The 24,021-nt window shown below is 36.7% G+C and overlaps 3 protein-coding genes across 6 annotated transcripts in view; all 3 read left to right on the top strand.

Moving 5' to 3' along the window:
• The window catches only part of LOC145313361 (uncharacterized), a 79,006-nt gene that overhangs the window by 1,661 nt on the left and 53,324 nt on the right, over positions 1 to 24,021 (top strand). The gene's annotated exons all lie outside the window — the stretch shown is intronic.
• Positions 19 to 3,995, top strand: LOC145312917 (uncharacterized). The gene is made up of 5 exons (XM_080152124.1): positions 19 to 1,473; positions 2,380 to 2,436; positions 2,646 to 2,807; positions 3,254 to 3,381; positions 3,875 to 3,995. The coding sequence occupies exons 1-5, from the start codon at positions 1,417 to 1,419 to the stop codon at positions 3,993 to 3,995; spliced, it is 525 nt and encodes a 174-aa protein (XP_080008250.1). The 5' UTR covers positions 19 to 1,416.
• LOC145313359 (uncharacterized) lies at positions 4,465 to 9,499 on the top strand. Of its 4 annotated transcripts, none has more exons than XM_080152720.1 (6): positions 4,465 to 4,877; positions 5,745 to 5,813; positions 6,439 to 6,561; positions 7,090 to 7,225; positions 7,397 to 7,482; positions 9,045 to 9,499. In XM_080152720.1, the coding sequence occupies exons 1-5, from the start codon at positions 4,803 to 4,805 to the stop codon at positions 7,411 to 7,413; spliced, it is 420 nt and encodes a 139-aa protein (XP_080008846.1). In that variant the 5' UTR covers positions 4,465 to 4,802; the 3' UTR covers positions 7,414 to 7,482; positions 9,045 to 9,499. The 4 variants fall into 4 exon arrangements, 3 of the variants coding, with proteins under 3 accessions (XP_080008846.1, XP_080008847.1, XP_080008845.1); XM_080152721.1 differs by having other exon boundaries at positions 7,397 to 7,487; positions 9,329 to 9,499; XM_080152719.1 differs by having other exon boundaries at positions 4,466 to 4,877; positions 9,329 to 9,499.

Below are 24,021 nucleotides of genomic sequence, written 5' to 3'. Positions count from 1 at the left end.
CTTTATTTTTATTTTTGTTTTTACAGTTAAAGGGGCGTGTTATAATTTTCATAACAATTTTAAAATTTGTTGTAAATATTAAAATTATTTTAGAAATGCATTATTTAGATATTTTAATACTAAAGTAACAGGATGTTTGTCTGTCTGTGTGTCTGTCTGTGTGTACCGAAGGATCTCGCTAACCGCTAAACCGATCGGGTTCTCCTTAACAGGGTAGATTCTCATATGTCCTTGGAAGGTTTTTAACTATTTTGGGGGAGGGTACTACCAACCTCCCAAAAGAAATGACAAAAAATTTAAAATTTTCTTAAAATCTGGGAGACTTCACGTCAAATAAGGTGGTATCGTACATAAAAAATTACCTTTAACAAACAAAAACATTTAAAGTGCCACTAGAGGCCTCTAGGGGCGTAGCCGCTAGTCCTATAATATAAAGTACTAAGCTTTTTTGTTTGTAGCGAAGGATCTCGCTTAACACTGAACCGATATGGTTCTCCTTTAGAGGGAAGCTTCTTATAGGCCCTGAGATGGTTTTTGACTATTTTATTTTTATAAATAAGCCTGGGTATGGTTTTAAGCTATTTTTCTCCCCTTCCATATCACTTCGAATATAGAGCCCCTAGGCCCTAGATGCTAAGGGCGCAAACGCTAGTTTTAAGAAAAGTGATTGTTCTCATAATTATTTAATCATATGGTCTTGCCGTCTGTCTGTTTGTAACGATTAGTTTTTGACAGCGGAAATAAGGGAAAGAACCCATAAATTGGACACAAGAGGTACTCTCTCCAGTGTACGGGGGAAGGTCAAGTGAGCAGAGCGTCGGGGAAGGGGGTTACTGAAAGCCTTTATCTCTTAATGTGTTTTCTGCGGCCAAAAATAAATGGTGGGGTATTGGATGAGAGGGGATGACCTTTCCCCCTAGTTTAAAGTATTAAAGGGAAGGGGGATTCCCATTACATGCCTAGTGTACAGAAATTAACTACAGTATTACTTACAATATTGCTTCGACTCTTATACATTTTTATTCTGATTATTCAGTTCTGACATAATAAAAGTGTTAATGTCTGTTTGTCCTACTGTTTCAAAGCTTCGCTTTTATGGATGTTGTCATCCTTGTTTGGTTATATTTAGGGCAAATCCATTACAAAACTTATCTCCACATAATACTCTTTGCCCCTCCAAAACATTTTCAAACGGTTTTAGCCGGTAGTTGCTGGTACTAGAAATCTATAAAATGGTTTTTGGTATCATTTCACATAATTTGAAGCCAAAAAAAACGACTAAACGTCAGAGCTGCCAGCCCTTACTGTTCCAACTTTAATGTTCAATTTATTTCCCCCCTTATTAGTTTGTTATGCTGCATTTTTTTTCCAAAACTTATTTATCCACTGGCCCAGGGTGGTGGTGGTGGATCCAAGATGGGGGGAGTTGGCGGTAGTAACTCCACTGTCAAGATTATGGTCCTTGGCAACAAGGTGAGTTGAAATAAAATTTTAAATTTATGGTTGTTCTGTTTATAAACTGAATGATTTTTTTTAGATAGATTAATAATAATCAGGGATAGTGATCTGATGCATTATGCACATTGCATATAATAGGATTCTCAAATTATTGTCGGATTAATCCAAAGGGGTAGTTTCACAAAATGCATTTGAACTTAATTTAGTGAACTGCATATTTTTTGCTAGTTAATAGGTTTGTCTATATTTATATGGCATATATTTGAAACAATTTAAATTTTCTACCACGTAGTTTTTAAAATATCAAGACTTGAAAATCGTCTTTTTGTGATATATGCAATTTAACTGACGATTTCCAAGTCTTGATATTTTAAAAACTATGTGGTAGAAAATTTAAATTCTTTCTAATAAATGCCATATAAATGTAGTTTAACCAATTAACCAGGAAAAAAATATGCAGTTCAATAAATAAGTTCAAACACCTTTTGTGAAACTATCCCTTTGTTGAAAAACTGCTTGATACAGGATAATGTTTATGGACATACTTACATTTTTAGGACTTGATTATAGAGTTGGTTTGCTTCTTTGTTGTTACAGGATCAGTAAACAAAAAATCAGAACAATTGGACAATCATATCACATAAAAATTTGTTGTTAAAAAATTAAAAAGTCAACATGTTTAAAATGGACTTACTGACATTATGGTAATGATTATAGAGTTGCTACGCTTTCTAAATCATACCTAACTACTACAGGAATCACCATGCAAAGTTTGAAATCGATAGGATAATTCTAACATGCCTAAAGATTAACGAAAAAAGCTATCCATCTCAGACATACGGACGGACCAACCCTAATTATAGAAAAGCTTCACTTTTAAAAAGTGTTAGGCAAGGCTCTTCATTCAATTTTTTGTTCCAGGATCGGCCCGGCAGCTCACAGGACTCTAGAAGGGATGATAGGAAATCCATTGAAAAGGTATTTAATATTTTCATTTGAAACCAGTGGATTAGAAACGGTTCTCATCAATACTAAAATTATATCCAGTTTTCTACGAATAATGTATATGTACAATCATAAGATTAAAATAATTTTTTTTGTCCATGCCTCCGTTGGGGCTAAAAAAGGTTTTAATTTTATAATTGTACATTTTATCTCTGCGGAAAGCTGTTTATTCAATACTTCAGGTATTTCCCCTGCCCCCGCAAGACCACGACCGCCAGAAGTCTGACGGTGACAGCAACCAGTCCCCGGGCACAAACAACAACGGTCCAGACTCCATGAGAGGTATCACAGACGGCCTACCCCAGAGGGAGGGGGGTAGACGCAAACAACAGGATAAAACGAAGGTAGCAAATCATCCTATTGCATAAAGTATTAGGTTTTTTTGTCTTTTGCCTAAGATATCAATAACTACTGAACAGATATAGTTTTCCATTCAAGGGAAGCTTCTCTAAGGTCTCGGGATGGTTTTAGGCTATTAGAGATTTAAGTTTGGTTTCCTTTCACTTTTCAAATATTGAGCCCATAGATGCTAGTGGTGCTGCCGCTAGTATCAAAAAAACCTCACTCCCCTCTAATAAGTTTGAGGCTAAAAAGGTTAAATAAAAATTATTAATACGATTATTAGCCATGCTGGGTTTTAAATTTTCTCACAACATGACAAACAAAAGCACATGTATAATAAAATTATTGGTCGACAGATTTGGACACAATATATTTGGAACTAAACATCATAATTCAAGAAAAGTACCAAAATTTTTTGTAGTAATATTTTCATATCGAATATTTTTAGGAGATTTCTGAGCTTAAAAGTTTCAAACTGAAAACTTCGGATAAAAATGCGCCGCCAATTTTATCGCCTTCCAACGCTCCCCCGACGGTCAGCATAAACGCCTCACCGGCAATGGCAATGACCAACAGGTAAAGTTTTTAATTCTAGAGTTGCCACATCATTTATTCTTTCTTCCTTACAATTCAGAATTTTACCGAATCAAACATCAATATAGAGTTTGATTCGGTAAATATGTACTTCAGAGGTGTATATTCTGCACAAGATTTATTTTTCCCTGCTGCAAAATATTTGATTATTTTCCCTCCTATTCCCCCCCCCCCCCAAGGAGGGGGAAAAAAGAAATATTTCTAGTACTCTTTATATTATCCATTTTCCCCCCCTCTTATTTGTTTTTCTTGTTTTTTCCCATCATGGAGGGTTAATAAAAATGGAAAAATGTTTTCATGACTGCTTATTTCTTCTGTATGCCCCCCTTCAACATATTTTTTATTTCATTCCCCTCTCCCTTTTTATCAGGATCAAATTTCATTTGCAGAATATACACCCCTGAAAATATATTAAAGTGAGGATCACTGTTTTTGCTGCATTTCACCATATTATTTATGTTAATTGCCTATCTAGGACAGCCGACGGCAGTCTGGCAGCCGTCCTCATGACCAGCGGCCGTCCATCAGTCCCAGAGATTCCACTGGACCTATCCCTAATCAGCATGACAGGAATGGGTTTCATACATTTGATTTAATGATTCAGCAATAATCTTTGAATTATGATATGTTCAAATGTACCAAATTGTTTTTTTTAAATACCTATTGCTCATAGGCGTCCAAGGGGGGGGGGGTAATGGGGCGATTACCCTCCCCAAACGATTTTGGGGGTGCCGTAGGCACCCCCAACCATTTAGGAGGGGTATTTACCCCCCCCAAACAATTTTGGGGGGGTAAATACCCCCCCCCCAAAATAAAAAATCTCTAATAAAAAAAATTTTTGTGCGCTTCGCGCGCATTTTTAATACTATATATTTAATAAAATTTTAATTACCCCCCCAAAAAATTTTACCCCGGGGGTAAATTTTTAGGGGGGTAAACTAAATTTACCCCTGCCAACAGATTTCAGGGGGGGTAATTACCCCCCCCAAGCAAATTTTACCCCCGGGGTAAAAATTTTGGGGGGAGTAAAAAAAATTTGCGGCGCGCTTCGCGCGCCATTTTACCCCCCCCTAAATTTTTTTACCCCCCCCAAAATAAAAAGCTTGGACGCCCCTGCTATTGCTAACCCCTGCGGGGCCAATAGATCCAGTGCCCTAAAGCATTAGAAGAAAATTATTGGCCCCCACCCCCTGCTTTTAATTTATTTCATACACAATAGGATGGGAGTAAATTTGAACTAAACATTATACAAGGTACTTTGAGAAAAAGATTAAGCGACATTTCTTTAATTATAGATAGGTATGATTTACACAAAATTGCTCATGAAATAAAAATGTTTGAAAATCACAAATGAATACAGGAACAGTCCCCGTAATAGCGTGGCTACCGGCCCGCCCCCAGGAATGGGAGGACCCCCCACGGATGGCGGAGAAATGGGTGGAGCAACCACACCAAAACCACTTTCTACCTGTAACCAGGTAAAAAATCTCAATATGAAAATGTAAATCAAAACTAGAGAGTAAAACACTAGAGGGGGAAGGGGTTAGATAACTGTTATGTTCCCATCCCAAGAGCATTGTGTCAACCTACAATTGGGTCTTTAAAAATCAACCAATATTGTCGGGAATATTAACACAGCCAAGTAACAGAAAAAATAATTTGCTAGCAGACAAAAAGGTTCTTGGAAAAGGGGGGCAGGTAGTTATCTGTATACATCTATACTTACTATAGATCTTTTTATTAAAACTAAACATTGAACCACTTCATTATGCAATTTACATTTTGCTAAATTTGTCTATGGTAGTCCATAAGTGTACAGCTTTACAGTACATTGTTTCTACTTGTTAAAGCAACACATATGATAAAACAAAAAGATTCTGTTTAGAGTAAAATGCTTATGTATCAATCAAAAATTATATTTTTTGATTTTTTACTGATCCACTTCATTTTGCAAATCCAAAGAAAATCAATGGGAAAACATTTATTTTGCAATTTTCTCCTCTTTTAAACATTAATTCTGATAAAATAACAATTTCTTAAACTGTTTTTAACCTATTTTCAAATGGGGTGTCATAAATATACTAGGACACCTATAGAATCAGACTGCAGAGCCAAAATTTGAATTAAGTCCCCAATAAACTTTTTTTGGGGGATTTAAAAATTAATTTTTAATGTTGCTCTGGTCATTTTGACTAGAGCAAAAGGTCTTTTTTACTCGGGGTATTATTGTGGCTTTTAGAACAATTTATATAATTAAATTTTAAATTTCGCCACCACCCCCCCCCTAACCTTTTTTTCAGGTGGTCTAGAACATTTTATGTTTCATTAATCTGTGTTATTTTAAGGTAAAGAAGCCCTGCCCTCATTGTAAAAAGGAGTTTGCTACGTCTTATCTTAGTGTGCATATCAGACAGGTTAGTTCACTTTCATTTGGGAGGAAGGGACTAAGTTTGATCAAATAAAAACTTTGGGAACTTAAATGAACTTTTGATTGGGTAGTACAAACTAGCAATGTTAAAACTTTTCAACCAATATTTTAATCTTTAGAAAGGGTTGTTTTGTTGATCATAATTATTTCTTTCTCAAATGTTACAATCAATTCGATAATGACATAATTTTTATGCTTTAAAAGATATGAGATGAAACCCCGTCATCTCCAAGGGTGGCACCTGGAGGCTCAAGTGCTACAAGAAGGACACTGTAAGTTAGATGTTTGTCATTATGAATAGGGTGATGTTGGCGAATTTTTGACAAGCTGAGTAATTTTGGCCGGGGACAAATAACGATGTAGGCCTCCTGTAAATTGTTGGAGAACATAATAGACAAGGACAAATTTTAATATTTTAGATCAACGTTATACATACCTACCTTTTGGATCTTTTTCTTTTTTTTTGCATTAATCTGCCAAAATTAAGCGCTTTTCACGTGATTTTCATCAAGTTGTTGTTAAAACAAATAGTCATTCTATGTGTTATCAACGAATCCAAATAAAAGAAATAGATACGTTTTACAGAAAAAATCACCCTGTTGCATTTTTAGGTTCGTGTCTGGAAGGAGCTTCTATTGGCCGCCATTGGAGAACAATTTGACTCCTCCCTGGCCCCTGGAGACAATATTGCGGGGCTCTCTGTTTCCCCTCGCCCCAGGGATGATTTTATACAGGTCTGATAAACTATTAGGGTTCTTTATACCCCTGAAAAAATTTGAATTGCTAACAATTGTATAGTATAAAAACATAAAATAAAACACTTTGGGTCAAGGGGGGGGGAAGTTTTGACACATTTGCGTAAAAATATTTGGCGAAGAATATTGGTCTAGTTATTTGAGACATCTTTCCACGGATAATAAAATGAAAATTTGTAAGATTATTTCCAATTATGATTTTATTTTATTATTCATAGAATATTGATTAATATAGCCGAAAAATAAATTGCGAGCATATTGGTCTAGTATTTGAGACATCTTTCCGTGGATACTAAAATGAAAATTTATAAGATTAATTCCAATTATGATTTTATTTCATTATTTATAGAAAATTGTCTACATAAATTTTAGTATTGCTTAGAACCGGTTCTAATCCACCGGATAAATTTTAAAGCTATACTTAAGTAAATGTCAAATTGACATTAATGCCAAAAAATGACAATTAAATTTGTATGTATTCTTAAAAATCTTTTTATTCAATTTTAGGATGGGTTAAGTGCGGCCATTATGGAATCCCTAAACAAGGCTGCCACAGCCTTATCAAAAACCACCGAAGCTGGCAATTTTGTTGGCCTACCACAACCCACCATGTTGACATCACAACCACAACAAATGGACACAGGTATGGAAGAAGCTTGTATAGTACCTAGTGCACAAACTTCATTAATATTCCGTTGTTCCTCCGTAACATCATATGCATTCTATTTCAAGTATATTTCTTAGATTAAGACACCGTTCATTTGTTAATGTTATTTATTCCATGTCCCATGAAAAAATTGTGTTTAACTTACAGGTTCCATGATGCCCTGATCGATGTGTTGCGCCAGAGGTACAGAGACCATTGGTTCCCTGAGAAGCCAGTTAGGGATCCAGTTTCAGGTTAGGTCAGTTATAAACCTTCCTGAGGAGGGGGGGGGGGGGGTGTCTAAACATTTGAATTTAATTTAGCTAACAGCATATTTTTTACTAGTTAATTTGTTAAACTTTATTTGTATGGCATATATTTGAAAGAATTTCAATTTTGTACCACGTAGTTTTGAAAATATTAAAACTTAAAAATCTTCTTTTCATAATATGCAATTTAAAAAGACGATTTTCAAGTCTTGATATCTTAAAAACTACGTGGTAGAAAATTGAAATTCTTTCAAATATATGCCATATAAATGTAGTTTAACTAATTAACCAGGAAAAAATATGCGGTTCACTAAATTAATTTCATATGACTTTCGTGAAACTACCCCTTTACAAATTAAACCTCTATTTACTCCAAGACAAGGATCTAATAATATTTTAAAGCAAATTTTACATAAAAAACGTAAAAAAATCTGAAGTAAGGGGGGGGGGGTTTAATGGAACCATCTCGTTTAAATAATTCTTGATAGGGTAGTACAAAATAGCAGCGTGTGCAAGCTGTAAATCAATAAATAAAAGGCGTATATCAATTAATCCTTTATTGTCTTATCCCTTAGGATCCCTGATTATGATAATAGGATATAAGTGGATATTATGACAGGAGAAAATTAGTTTGCTAACATGAACATCTTTTATTAGTAAGTTCGTTCATCCAGTGGGATGGGATGGGATTTTATTTTAGCCAGCTACAATTTTCACTTTATTAGTTCATTTATCCAGTTGGAGGGGAGGAATGGGGAGAATTGTTATTTAATCCAGCTACAAGTTTTACTTTATTAGTTAATTTTTCCAGTTGGAGGGGAGGGGATGGGGAGAATTGTTATTTCAGCCAGCTACAAGTTTCACTTTATATAAAAGTAACAGGGTAAATGACTGTCTGTGTATATCTATATAAAAGTTTGGATACCAGTAAAAATCAGTAAGAAATAGGGGACAATGGGCTGTTTATTACACTAGTCTCGAAGTTTTCTTATTCGTTGACTTAAAAACTTTGAGGATGTTAGTCAATTTGATTCATTGATTCATTAAGTTGAGTGATCAAACATTTTAACAAGTAATTTTAATCTAAAGAAGGGGAAATTTTGAGTATCATTATAATATTATTGGGGTTGTACATCAATTTTTCGTCCATTGTCTCATCCCTCTAGATACCTGTTAATTAATTCACTCTCCAAAAATTTCCGTCGAAAGTTTAAAAGAAATTAAAGCTGTAAGTGGATGGGGGTAAATATTCTTTCTCTCTCCCCCCTTTGTTATACCATGAAATAAGAAAACGTAATAATAAAATATTGGGGACTAGTGTAATAAACAGCCTAATGACCTAATTTTTTTTTTTTTTTGGGGGGGGGGCGGGTCCTAGGGGCGCTTTCTCTTTCCTTTCTACTTTCTTTTCCCTCCCCTAAAAAAAGAACCTTAGGTCCTTAGATGCTATCCTGTAAAAGAGAACCATATCAGTTCAGGGGTTAGCGAGATCCTTTGGTATAATCAGACAGACATCTTGTTACTTTATTATAAGGATATGATTTAAGGTTGAGGAAGGAGATGGTATATCCGCTGGATTAGAACCAGTTTTCAGTCATACTATCTGCATAATATCCGAGGAAAGCTGTCTATAATACGTTGATATAAATAATATATAAAACTTAGGGATCTAAAAGGGATAAGACAATGACGGATAAATTGATGTACATCCCAAATGTTAAGACACAAAATTAACACTTTTATAGAATACAATTATTGGTTGAAACGTTTAAAAACTCTACTTAATGAACCAACCAATCAAAATTCATTAATAGTTAATATATTTTTTCAGAAAAGCCAACCAGAGGCCGTGGGAGTGTCCTACAACTGCGCATGTTGTAGCGGTCATGGTGGTAACGGCGGAGGCGGCATTTAATAGCCGTTTTTGTGACATGCAGTACGCTGGAAAAAATGCGGAAGTGTTTAGTAACCGGACAACAGTTAAAAACACCGCCGTCGATAAGGGGGAGGGGGGTTAATGCAACAATCTCGTAATCAGTGAGCAAATGGTACTTAGAATTCGAATTTCGATCTCAACTTTTGTATGAGTAAATCCTTGATAGGTCTATTTTCCCTAAATCGAACAAAAAGTTGGAAAAGTAACGGCTAACAGCTTGCGGATAGCCGTTTTGCCATTTTTTTGATATCTATATTGCAAATTAGTCATGAAACCTATCTCCACATAATACTCTTTTCCACTCCAAAACGCTATTAAACGGTTCTAGACGGTAGCTGTTGGTACTAGAAGTTTTAAAAATGGTTATTGCTATCATTTAACATGAATTAAACCAAAACTATGTTTAAAAAGTTGATTCCTACATAATTGATGATGGATTTACCCTGAAAATACGCAAAAAAAACGACTGAACGGCTGAGCCGCCAGCCGTTACTTTTCCAACTTTTTGTTCGATTTAGGAAAAAATATACCTACCAAGGATTACTCATGCAAAAGTTCAGATCGAAATTCGAATTCTAAGTGCCATTTGCTCACTGATTACGAGATGGTTGCATTAACCCCCCCCCCCCCCTTAGTGAAATTTTAATGAACCTGGTCCAATCCGTTAAAGTCACACCACAAAACTCATGTATAGAATATCAACTATATAAATGATTAATTATCACAAAAACAAAAAAGAGTAACCTTACTTGATAAAATTAATTTTGTACCAGTTTGTTTGAAATAATTGCTAGTCTAAAAATATAAATTATGCATATCTTTTTGGTTTTTTTTGTACAATTTCAATTGTTTGTTTAAAAAAGTGGAATGTAAATATCATTTTACCCTCATTTTCATATGAAAAGAGTTAATTTTTGATGTTTTACATAATGAAATAGTTGTTTATATAAATGTTAAAAAAACAGTCAAACCTTTTTTGGGTATAGTCCTTTCCATGACATCGCTCCATATGGGGCGATGATTTTAATTGATCGCCTCTTATGACATGGGGCGATGTAATGGCTCCTTGAAAGGAGCGATTTAATAGCCCCTTATAACAAGAGGCGATGTTATGACTCCTTGAAAGGAGCGATTTAATAGCCCCTTGCCCTAAGAGGCGATTAAATGATCCTTTATCGCTCCTTTATCGCCCCTTCTAAAGAGGAGATGATATGTCCTCTTATCCCAAGGGGCTATTTAATTAAATATCGCCTCTTCATGGCCCCTTCACTATTATATATATCTTAGTCCCTTGATGGCCCCTACATCGCTCCTACATCGCCCCTTCATCGCTCCTCCATCGCTCCTTCTCCAAATTTATATTACATTGTACTTTGATGGCCCCTACATCGCCCCTCCATCGCTCCTACATCACCCCTTCATCGCTCCTTCTTCAAATTTATATTACATTGTACTTTGATGGCCCCTACATCGCCCCTCCATCGCTCCTACATCGCCCCTTCATCGCTCCTTCTTCAAATTTATATTACATTGTACTGTGATGGCCCCTACATCGCTCCTACATCGCTCCTTCATCGCTCCTACATCGCCCCTTCTCCAAATTTATATTACATTGCAACTTGATGGCCCCTACATCACTCCTACATCGCTCCTCCATCGCCCCTTCATCGCTCCTTCTCCAAATTTATATAACATTGCAACTTGATGGCCCCTACATCGCTGCTACATCGCTCCTCCATCGCTCCTCCATCGCTCCTACATCGCCCCTTCATCGCTCCTTCCACAAATTTATATTACATTGTACTTTGATGGCCCCTACATCTCTCCTCCATCGCTCCTCCATCGCCCCATCGCCCCTTAATAGCCCCTTACCTTAATTTATATAAAAAAGCCCCTACATAGCCTCTCCATCGCCCCTTAATAGCTCCTTACCTTAATTTTTATAACATAGCCCCTACATAGCCTCTCCATCGCCCCTTACCTTAATTTATATAACATAGCCCCTACATAGCCTCTCCATCGCCCCTTACCTTAATTTATATAACATAGCCCCTACATCGCCCCTCCATCGCTCCTACATCGCCCCTTCATCGCTCCTTCTTCAAATTTATATTAAATTGTACTGTGATGGCCCCTACATCGCTCCTACATCGCTCCTTCATTGCTCCTACATCGCCCCTTCATCGCTCCTTCTCCAAATTTATATTACATTGCAACTTGATGGCCCCTACATCGCTCCTACATAGCTCCTCCATCGCTCCTCCATCGCTCCTTCATCGCTCCTACATCGCCCCTTCATCGCTCCTTCTCCAAATTTATATTACATTGCAACTTGATGGCCCCTACATCGCTCCTCCATCGCCCCTTAATAGCCCCTTACCTTAATCTATATAACAAAGCTCCTATATGGCCTCTCTATCGCCCCTTAATAGCCACTTAATTTAATTATATAACATTGCCCCTACATAGCCTCTCCATCGCCCCTTAATAGCCCCTTACCTAAATTTATATAACAAAGCTCCTATATAGCCTCTCCATCGCCCCTTAATAGCCCCTTACCTTAATTATGTAACATAGCCCCTACATAGCCTCTCAATCGCCCCTTAATAGCCTCTTACCTTAATTTATATAACATAGCCCCTATATAGCCTCTCCATCGCCCCTTAATAGCCCCTTACCCTAATCTATATAACATAGCCCCTACAAAGCCTCTCCATCGCCCCTTAATAGCCCCTTACCTTAATCTATATAACAAAGCTCCTACATAGCCTCTCCATCGCCCCATAATAGCCTCTTACCTTAATTATGTAACATAGCCCCTACATAGCCTCTCCATCGCCCCTAAATAGCCCCTTACCCTAATTTATATAACATAGCCCCTACATAGCCTCTCCATCGCCCCTTAATAGCTCCTTACCTTAATTTATATAACATAGCCCCTACATAGCCTCTCCATCGCCCCTTAATAGCCCCTTACCTTAATTTATATAACATAGCCCTACATAGCCTCTCCATCGCCCCTTAATAGCCCCTTACCTTAATTTATATAGCATAGCCCCTACATAGCCTCTCCATCGCCCCTTAATAGCCTCTTACCTTAATTTATATAATCCTTACCTTAATATATATAACATAGCCCCTACATAGCCTCTCCATCGCCCCTGAATAGCCCCTTACCCTAATTTATATAACATAGCCCCTACATAGCCTCTCCATCGCCCCTTACCTTAATTTATATAACATAGCCCCTACATCGCCCCTCCATCGCTCCTACATCGCCCCTTCATCGCTCCTTCTTCAAATTTATATTAAATTGTACTGTGATGGCCCCTACATCGCTCCTACATCGCTCCTTCATTGCTCCTACATCGCCCCTTCATCGCTCCTTCTCCAAATTTATATTACATTGCAACTTGATGGCCCCTACATCGCTCCTACATAGCTCCTCCATCGCTCCTCCATCGCTCCTTCATCGCTCCTACATCGCCCCTTCATCGCTCCTTCTCCAAATTTATATTACATTGCAACTTGATGGCCCCTACATCGCTCCTCCATCGCCCCTTAATAGCCCCTTACCTTAATTTATATAACAAAGCTCCTATATGGCCTCTCTATCGCCCCTTAATAGCCACTTAATTTAATTATATAACATTGCCCCTACATAGCCTCTCCATCGCCCCTTAATAGCCCCTTACCTAAATTTATATAACAAAGCTCCTATATAGCCTCTCCATCGCCCCTTAATAGCCCCTTACCTTAATTATGTAACATAGCCCCTACATAGCCTCTCAATCGCCCCTTAATAGCCTCTTACCTTAATTTATATAACATAGCCCCTATATAGCCTCTCCATCGCCCCTTAATAGCCCCTTACCCTAATCTATATAACATAGCCCCTACAAAGCCTCTCCATCGCCCCTTAATAGCCCCTTACCTTAATCTATATAACAAAGCTCCTACATAGCCTCTCCATCGCCCCATAATAGCCTCTTACCTTAATTATGTAACATAGCCCCTACATAGCCTCTCCATCGCCCCTAAATAGCCCCTTACCCTAATTTATATAACATAGCCCCTACATAGCCTCTCCATCGCCCCTTAATAGCTCCTTACCTTAATTTATATAACATAGCCCCTACATAGCCTCTCCATCGCCCCTTAATAGCCCCTTACCTTAATTTATATAACATAGCCCTACATAGCCTCTCCATCGCCCCTTAATAGCCCCTTACCTTAATTTATATAGCATAGCCCCTACATAGCCTCTCCATCGCCCCTTAATAGCCTCTTACCTTAATTTATATAATCCTTACCTTAATATATATAACATAGCCCCTACATAGCCTCTCCATCGCCCCTAAATAGCCCCTTACCCTAATTTATATAACATAGCCCCTACATAGCCTCTCCATCGCCCCTTAATAGCCCCTTACCTTAATTTATATAACATAGCCTCTACATAGCCTCTCCATCGCCCCTTAATAGCCCCTTACCTTAATTTATATAACATAGCCCTACATAGCCTCTCCATCGCCCCTTAATAGCCCCTTACCTTAATTTATATAGCATAGCCCCTACATAGCCTCTCCATCGCCCCTTAATAGCCTCTTACCTTAATTTATATAATCCTTACCTTAATATATATAACATAGCCCCTACATAGCCTCTCCATCGCCCCTGAATAGCCCCTTACCCTAATTTATATAACATAGCCCCTACATAGCCTCTCCATCGCCCCTTAATAGCTCCTTACCTTAATTTATATAACATAGCCCCTACATAGCCTCTCCATCGCCCCTTAATAGCCCCTTACCTTAATTTATATAACATAGCCTCTACATAGCCTCTCCATCGCCCCTTAATAGCCCCTTACCTTAATTATGTAACATAGCCCCTACATAGCCTCTCAATCGCCCCTTAATAGCCCCTTACCTTAATTTATATAGCATAGCCCCTACATAGCCTCTCCATCGCCCCTTAATAGCCTCTTACCTTAATTTATATAATCCTTACCTTAATATATATAACATAGCCCCTACATAGCCTCTCCATCGCCCCTAAATAGCCCCTTACCCTAATTTATATAACATAGCCCCTACATAGCCTCTCCATCGCCCCTTAATAGCCTCTTACCTTAATTTATATAACATAGGCCCTACAAAGCATCTCCATCGCCCCTAAATAGCCCCTTACCCTAATTTATATAACATAGCCCCTACATAGCCTCTCCATCGCCCCTTAATAGCCTCTTACCTTAATTTATATAACATAGGCCCTACAAAGCATCTCCATCGCCCCTTAATAGCCCCTTACCTTAATTATATAACATAGCCCCTACATAGCCTCTCCATCGCCCCTTAATAGCCTCTTACCTTAATTTATATAACATAGCCCCTTCATAGCCTCTTCATCGCCCCTTACCTTAATTTATATAACATAGGCCCTTTATGGCTCCTGTACAGCCTCTGTAATTGTATTGCCCCTTCATTATAGAAGGTAGGGCATTAAGGTAAGGAAGGAATGTGACCCTCTACAGTTTTAAATTTAAGTTTTAAAAGGATGACAAGGATGACAACATTTATAAAAGCAAAGCTCTGAAACGGTAGAAAAAAGTTTAAAGGAAGCCTGCAAGAAATACCACGCTTTAACTGCTGAAAGACTGCCACAAGTAGACCAAATACCCCAAATTTGAAGCCTTCAGCTTCTATAACAAAAAAGTTCTAGGCATTTTAAAATGACATTTTATGTACAATGGAAATTTTGAAAGAATTGCAATGCTCATGTTGAAAACTTTAAAATTAAACTACGTGGCCTAGAAACAAAATTATAAGCTTATTTTTGTCATAAATTTAGGTTTCCAGTAACTAATTATATTTTTACAATAAAAATACCCATTTTTATAGTCAAAATCATTAAAAAAAAATAAGTTTTACTTGCGTTGTACCGAATGTACTGTAGCCAATCAGAAGGCTCAATCAGCTTAACAACCAATCACAGCTAAGCTTGTATTAGTTTACCCCTTTGTTTCCGCTATGATTTTCGTTTAAAAATGCAATTTAAATAGATTTTTTTTCATAGATTTTGACTATGAAATGTGGTGTTTTTATTGTAAAAATGTAATCAGTTACAGGCAATCTAAGTTTCTGACAAAGATAAGGTTATAATTTTATGTCTAGGCAACGTAATTTAATATTGTTTTTTCTTTTATGAGCATTGGAAATCTTTCAAAAATTCCATTGTACATAAAATGCTATTTTGAAATGCCTAGAACTTTTTTGTTATTGAAGCTGAAGGCTTATAATTTGGGGTATTGGGTCTTCTTGTGGCAGTCTTTTAGCAGTTAAAGCGTGTTATTTCTTGCAGGCGTCCTTTAATGAACATTAATAATGTAGAGTGTCAGAACTGAATAGTCAGAACATAAATTTAAAATTCGAAACAAAATTGTAAGTAAATTTATTGAGAAATTGCTAACATGCAGGAAAATGCTTAAGGACGTACTCACATTTTTTGGACTTGATTATAGATATGATTCGCTTATAACATTCTATTTTGTTGTCCTAGGAATCAGTATCCCAGAAATCAGATTAATCGGATAATTTTGATACATAAAAATTTGTTGTAAGTTAATAATTAGTATGCTTAAAATGGACGTATGGATATTCTGATAATGATTATAGACTTTCTAAATCGTACCTTTCTACTACAGGAATCACATGCCTAAATTAACGAAAATAGCTAACCGTTACGGACGTACGGACTGATCCTTAATATAGAAAAGCTTTGCTTTTAAAAAGTTAAAAAGATTTTTTGAGGGGATGGGGTAATATTTTTCTTGGGGTGAATTTTCTGGGAGGGTGGAGATACCCTCCCTCGAAATAATTATAAACCCTCTATGAACTTAAAAGAAGCTTCACTGTAAAGGAGAACCATATAGGTTCAGCGGTTAGCTTTTCTACAGACAAAAAAAAGATTACTACTTTATATAATAGGTTATGAAAAAGGAAAAAAAAGCAAGATAACAAGGATAACAACATTCACAAAAGCAAAGCTCTAAAATCAGGAGGTCAAACATAAATTTTGTTAAAATTAGCGTAAATCTATAATACAAAGTAGAATGATGTCTGTCCATCCGTCTGTCTGTCTGTCTGTCCGTCTGTCTGTCCGTCTGTCTGTCCGTCTGTCAGTCCCTTAAGATCTCGGTAACCACTGGACCGATTATATTCTACTATTCAGGGAATATACCTACTGGTCCTGTGGTGGTTTTAGGCTATTTTCTTGGGGGGTGGGATACCCCCAACCCCCCCAAAAACAAAAAAATCCCCCCCCATTTTTTTTTTTGCTGAAGATTTTCTTGGTCCTATTACGAATTTCGCCAAAAAAAAATTTTATCACCTCTTGGGGCAAAGCCCCTGAGGCTAGGGGCGAATCTGCTAGTATAGAATATAGTAAAAGGGCATAATTTTATTTTTAGTATTTGATTATAATACTAAACCTTGTTGTCCTAAGAAACATTACTCCAAAACCCAGATGAATGGGACAATGATATTATACAAAAAAATGGACGTACATACTTTCTAGTAATGAATATAGTATTGTACCCAACTGTTATAGAAATCATTCTGCAAAGTTTGAAATCGATAGGATATTTATAACATGTCTAAATTAAAGAAAATGTCGTCTAACCGTTTGGACGTACGGACAAACCAATCCTTACTATAGAAAAGTTTCGCATTTAAAAAGGAAAATTATAATGAAAATATAATGAATTAATAAAATAAATATAAATAATATAATAACATAATGAAATAAAGAAAAAAAATAAACTAAGAGAATGAAATTTTTTAGTTAAATAGAATATTGAATAAGGATCATATAATGGACAAACAGACAAAGTAAGTTATAGAGCAGACTTTAAGAGAATATGCTATTACTCAAAGATTATCACGAAACCTAAGTCTTTTGAAGCATAATTGAGAGACAGACAAAATAATTTATAGACTGGATATACATATGTCATGGGAATATTCACTAAAAATCTCAACAGTCTATCTTTAACAATAGCAGAGAAAACCACATGCTTAACTTAATGAGAAGAGCAATGACGAAAGGACTAGCCCTAATTGTAGAAAAGTCTCTCTTTTAACAAAAAAAGTATTTTTTTTGGTCTGAAGCTTAAAAATTTCATACACTGACTAAATTCTCCATTTAAGGGAAGCTTCACATAGGTCATGGGATGGTTTTTTGCTTTTTCATTTTCAGATTTAAGCCCCTAATTGGTTTAGGCTATTTTTCTGCCTCCTTACATTAAAAAGAGCGCAGCTGCAAGTGAATAAGAAAAGAGAAATATAAAAGAAGAATACATATTATCCTATTATATAAAGTAGTAAAACATAAACAAACGTTGGAGTGGACAAACCTAGGAATGGGACAATTGTCGGAGTGGACATTGCTTATGTAAAACGCAGGAGTGTCTTTTATTTTATTTATAAGATAAAAATCTTTCAAAACAAAAAAAAATCTTGAATATCTTTTCTCACAGACTGAAATTTTAAAATCAGTCTAACAGTTTTCCAAAGTAGGTAAGTTCTATCGAAAGGCAAAGGTTTGAAACATATAGAACATTTCATTAAACTAAAACATATTTTTTTCTCACATTGTTTACAACTGTCAAATAGGTTTTTTTATATGCCTAACCCCTGCAGGGGGCTTATTTGTATATTTATATCTTAACCTAACCTAACCTGTGTAGAAATAACTAAACAAATGTTGTTGAAACCTAATTTTTAAGATATTATAGACACTTCTGCGTTTTACTTATATAATGTCCACTCCGACATTTGTCCGAAATATCCTGTGTTTGTCCACGTTAGTAAGGCTTTCTGTTCTGAAACTTAAGATCTCAATAACTACTAAACAGATTGGGCTTTCTATTTCAGGTAAGCTTAATATTTGTCTTGTAATGGCTTTAGGCTATTTTATTTTAAGTCGAGGGATGGTTTTAGGCTATTCTATTTTAAGTCCTGGGAAGGCTTTAGGCTTTTATTCATTCCCCTTTGAATACAGAGCCAATAGATGCTGGGGGCGTAGCCGCTAGTCGATATACAAAGTTTTTTTTTGTCTGTAGCAAAGGATCTCGTTTGCTGCTAAACCGATATGATGTATGTCTGTCTGTCTATACCGTAGGATCTTGCTAACCGCTGAGTACTGAGATGATTTTAAGATAGTTTATTTTTTTTCCTTATAATAAAATAACAGGATATTTGTCCATAAAAAGCGAAGCAATATCTTAATTTTTGTTGTTGGAACTGTTATTCAGTTGATTATACCAAGGATCTAAAGGAATAAGACAATGGCCGATAAATTTTTATCCATCCCTAATAACGATACACAAAATTGCAACACTACAACCAAAATATGACAAAAGTCCCCAAAGTTTTGAGCCAACGAATAAGAAAACTTCATTATAAAACTTTGGAGACTATTGTAAAAATTGCCTAATGTTTCCTTTATCCCTGAGATTATACAGACTATCCTTAAACTAATATTTACATTCAAGTAACAGGATGTTTATCAGTATCAACTGAACCGATATGCTTCTCCTTTACATTGAAGCTTATTTTACTCGCAGGAAAAGTTTTCATTTTGGGGAGGGGACTAACACTTTCAGCCCCCGGAAGGTATCACTTCCCTTAAATTCTTAACCTTCCCCCTCCCCCCCCTCTCCACCACATCTATTCATTAAAGTACTCCTAGGGTCATCTATGGGATTAGCCGTTAGTGACTTAAAAATAATTCAAGTGCAATGATATATTTACCAAATTAATACGATAATTTTGTATACATTTTTTATGAAAAAAAATTATTTTGCCAAAGGCAGCCAAAAAATAAGCAGCAAATATTTCAAAAATGCTCTGATAATCAGAGATCTACAGGGATAAGACGATTGTCGATAAAATGATATATATACATATATACAGTGTGTTTTTTTATGAGAACTTTTTTGAAAGCAATTTTACCTTACTTATAGTTATTAGAATTTAATGATTAATGGCTTATTCTCTTCTTTTTTATAACCTTTAATAGAAAAGCAAAAAATATTTCAGTTTTTATTCAAAAAGTACAGTAAATTAAAAAATTTAAAACTTAGGTGTCAACATCTAAAAATGGTTTTAGTGCATTTTTCTTATAATCTACCTTTGCAAGAATGGCTGCAAAACGCTTCAAAGTTGAGATATTGAGCTAAAAATTTATATAGATACTACTTGTGACATGTACTAGAACATTTTGAAATTTGAAGGCCATATCTCAACCAGGGAGGGAATACTGGCCCCCCAATGTACTCCCTCCATTCTTGGAAAGGGTAGAAGATTTGAGCATAAGAAAAATGCGCTAAAACCATTTCTCGTATTCATTTGAATCCGGTGGATAGGAACCGGTTCTCATCCATACGAAAAAACTATGTCTAGCATCGTATTATATCCAGCTTTCTACGAATATAGATATGTACAATCATAAGATTAAACCCAGTTTTTTTAGCCGGTGCCTTCTGCACCTCGGGGCTAAAAAAACTAGTTTTAATCTCATAATTGTACTTTCTATATCCGCGGAAAGCCGTTTATAATACGATGCGAGAAATAACTATTTTAGATGTTGACACCCATGTTTTGAAATTTTGAATTTACTGTACTTTTTAAATAAAAACTGAAATATTTTTTTGCTTTTCTGTTAATGGTTATAAAAAACGAAGAGAATAAGCCATTAATCATTAAATTCTGATAACTATAAGTAGGGTAAAATTGCTTTCAAAAATGCTCTCATAAAAAAAAACACTGTATATATATGTATGTTTATATATTAATTATTCCCATTGATGATTCACAAAATTACCCCTTCTTTAGTTTAGAATTAGTGGTTGAAACATTTAGACACTCAACTTAATGAACTAAACAATCACAAAACAATAAAAAGTCCCCAAGGTTGTTAATCTAACGAATAAGAAAACGGTATTATAAAACTTTGGAGACTAGACAGCACTCTTGGATAAGCCAACTTATAACACTTTGGGAACTATCCTAATCCTCCCTGGCGAAATGACAATGAGATTTTTTGGTAAATTTGTGGCAAACTTTATTCTTAATAAATTAGCACTTGGCAAAATTATACTGGAGAGATATTTCATTGAAGAATAAATTTTTTTTTTGCCCAAACTTTTCGTCAGCCAATAATAACAGATAAGTTAAACATTGTAAAAATAATATAGTAACTTAACTCGAGTTGTCAACGGCAGAAATTAGGTCCTGAGATGGTTTTAGGCCTGGAAAGGTTTATAACAATTTTATCTGTATTTCTTAAAATAAATTAACAGAATCTTTGTCTGTATGTATGAATGTCTGTCTGTACCCAAGGATCTTGCTAACCGATGAACCAATATGGTTCTCCTTTACAGTGAAGATTCCTATAGGTCCTGAGATCGTTCTCCTTAATAGGGTAGCTTCTCATAGGTCCTGGGGAGGTTAATAACTATTTTATTTTAATCCTTATAATAAAGTAACAGGATCTTTGTCTGTATGTATGTCTGTCTGTACCTTGCTAACCACTAAACCGACATGGTTCTCCTTTACAGTGAAGCTTCCTATGGGTAATGAGATGGCTTTAGGCCATTTTATTTTTAATCCTTATAAAAAGTAACAGGATCATTGTCTGTATGTATCAAAGAAGATCGCTAACTGCAGAACCAATATGGTTCTCCTTTATAGGGTAGCTTCCAATAGATCCTGGGAAGGTGTATAACTGTTTTGAAGGAGGATATAAGGGGCTATTAAGGGGCGATGGAGAGGCTATGTAGAGGCTATGTTATATAAATTAAGGTAAGGGGCTTTTAAGTGGCGATGGAGGGCTATTAAGGGGCGATGGAGAGGCTATGTTATATAAATTAAGGTAAGGAGCTATTAAGGGGCGATGGAGAGGCTATGTAGCGGCTATGTTATATAAATTGGCTATTAAGGGGCGATAGAGAGGCTATATAGGGGCTATTTTATATAAATTAAGGTAAAGGACTATTAAGGGGCGATGGAGAGGCTATGTAGGGGCTATGTTATATAAATTAAGGTAAGGGGCTATTAAGGGGCGATGAAGAGGCTATTTAGGGGCTATGTTATATAAAATCGGGTAAGGGGCTATTAAGGGGCGATGGGGAGGCTATGTAGGAGCTATGTTATATAATTAAGGTAAGGGGATATTAAGGGGCGATGGAGAGGCTATGTAGGGGCTATGTTACATAATTAAGGTAAGGGGCTATTAAGGGGCGATGGAGAGGCTATGTAGAGGCTATGTTATATAAATTAAGGTAAGGGGCTATTAAGGGGCGATGGAGAGGCTATGTAGAGGCTATGTTATATAAATTAAGGTAAGGGGCTATTAAGGGGCGATGGAGAGGCTATGTAGGGGCTATGTTATATAAATTAAGGTAAGGAGCTATTAAGGGGCGATGGAGAGGCTATGTAGGGGCTATGTTATATAAATTAGGGTAAGGGGCTATTCAGGGGCGATGGAGAGGCTATGTAGGGGCTATGTTATATATATTAAGGTAAGGATTATATAAATTAAGGTAAGAGGCTATTAAGGGGCGATGGAGAGGCTATGTAGGGGCTATGCTATATAAATTAAGGTAAGGGGCTATTAAGGGGCGATGGAGAGGCTATGTAGGGCTATGTTATATAAATTAAGGTAAGGGGCTATTAAGGGGCGATGGAGAGGCTATGTAGAGGCTATGTTATATAAATTAAGGTAAGGGGCTATTAAGGGGCGATGGAGAGGCTATGTAGGGGCTATGTTATATAAATTAGGGTAAGGGGCTATTTAGGGGCGATGGAGAGGCTATGTAGGGGCTATGTTATATATATTAAGGTAAGGATTATATAAATTAAGGTAAGAGGCTATTAAGGGGCGATGGAGAGGCTATGTAGGGGCTATGCTATATAAATTAAGGTAAGGGGCTATTAAGGGGCGATGGAGAGGCTATGTAGGGCTATGTTATATAAATTAAGGTAAGGGGCTATTAAGGGGCGATGGAGAGGCTATGTAGGGGCTATGTTATATAAATTAAGGTAAGGAGCTATTAAGGGGCGATGGAGAGGCTATGTAGGGGCTATGTTATATAAATTAGGGTAAGGGGCTATTTAGGGGCGATGGAGAGGCTATGTAGGGGCTATGTTACATAATTAAGGTAAGAGGCTATTATGGGGCGATGGAGAGGCTATGTAGGAGCTTTGTTATATAGATTAAGGTAAGGGGCTATTAAGGGGCGATGGAGAGGCTTTGTAGGGGCTATGTTATATAGATTAGGGTAAGGGGCTATTAAGGGGCGATGGAGAGGCTATATAGGGGCTATGTTATATAAATTAAGGTAAGAGGCTATTAAGGGGCGATTGAGAGGCTGTGTAGGGGCTATGTTACATAATTAAGGTAAGGGGCTATTAAGGGGCGATGGAGAGGCTATATAGGAGCTTTGTTATATAAATTTAGGTAAGGGGCTATTAAGGGGCGATGGAGAGGCTATGTAGGGGCAATGTTATATAATTAAATTAAGTGGCTATTAAGGGGCGATAGAGAGGCCATATAGGAGCTTTGTTATATAAATTAAGGTAAGGGGCTATTAAGGGGCGATGGAGGAGCGATGTAGGGGCCATCAAGTTGCAATGTAATATAAATTTGGAGAAGGAGCGATGAAGGGGCGATGTAGGAGCGATGAAGGAGCGATGGAGGAGCGATGGAGGAGCTATGTAGGAGCGATGTAGGGGCCATCAAGTTGCAATGTAATATAAATTTGGAGAAGGAGCGATGAAGGGGCGATGTAGGAGCAATGAAGGAGCGATGTAGGAGCGATGTAGGGGCCATCACAGTACAATTTAATATAAATTTGAAGAAGGAGCGATGAAGGGGCGATGTAGGAGCGATGGAGGGGCGATGTAGGGGCTATGTTATATAAATTAAGGTAAGGGGCGATGGAGAGGCTATGTAGGGGCTATGTTATATAAATTAGGGTAAGGGGCTATTCAGGGGCGATGGAGAGGCTATGTAGGGGCTATGTTATATATATTAAGGTAAGGATTATATAAATTAAGGTAAGAGGCTATTAAGGGGCGATGGAGAGGCTATGTAGGGGCTATGCTATATAAATTAAGGTAAGGGGCTATTAAGGGGCGATGGAGAGGCTATGTAGGGCTATGTTATATAAATTAAGGTAAGGGGCTATTAAGGGGCGATGGAGAGGCTATGTAGGGGCTATGTTATATAAATTAAGGTAAGGAGCTATTAAGGGGCGATGGAGAGGCTATGTAGGGGCTATGTTATATAAATTAGGGTAAGGGGCTATTTAGGGGCGATGGAGAGGCTATGTAGGGGCTATGTTACATAATTAAGGTAAGAGGCTATTATGGGGCGATGGAGAGGCTATGTAGGAGCTTTGTTATATAGATTAAGGTAAGGGGCTATTAAGGGGCGATGGAGAGGCTTTGTAGGGGCTATGTTATATAGATTAGGGTAAGGGGCTATTAAGGGGCGATGGAGAGGCTATATAGGGGCTATGT

The sequence above is a fragment of the Acartia tonsa genome, chromosome 3 (assembly GCF_053477335.1).
Source record: "Acartia tonsa isolate MP-2025a chromosome 3, ASM5347733v1, whole genome shotgun sequence".
Classification (NCBI taxonomy): Eukaryota; Metazoa; Arthropoda; class Copepoda; order Calanoida; family Acartiidae; genus Acartia; species Acartia tonsa.
Note: the sequence above shows the minus strand (reverse complement) of the source record. Positions and strands in the feature narration are given on the sequence as shown.

Bases quoted from the DNA above. Each gene is read 5' to 3' on its own strand.
- LOC145312917 (XM_080152124.1), top strand. From the start codon at position 1,417: ATGGGGGGAGTTGGCGGTAGTAACTCCACTGTCAAGATTATGGTCCTT. The intron at 2,437-2,645 runs GTATTTAATATT...TCAATACTTCAG, and splicing joins ATAGGAAATCCATTGAAAAG to GTATTTCCCCTGCCCCCGCA. The intron at 2,808-3,253 runs GTAGCAAATCAT...GAATATTTTTAG, and splicing joins AACAACAGGATAAAACGAAG to GAGATTTCTGAGCTTAAAAG.
- LOC145313359 (XM_080152720.1), top strand. From the start codon at position 4,803: ATGGGAGGACCCCCCACGGATGGCGGAGAAATGGGTGGAGCAACCACA. The intron at 4,878-5,744 runs GTAAAAAATCTC...TGTTATTTTAAG, and splicing joins CACTTTCTACCTGTAACCAG to GTAAAGAAGCCCTGCCCTCA. The intron at 5,814-6,438 runs GTTAGTTCACTT...TTGCATTTTTAG, and splicing joins TTAGTGTGCATATCAGACAG to GTTCGTGTCTGGAAGGAGCT.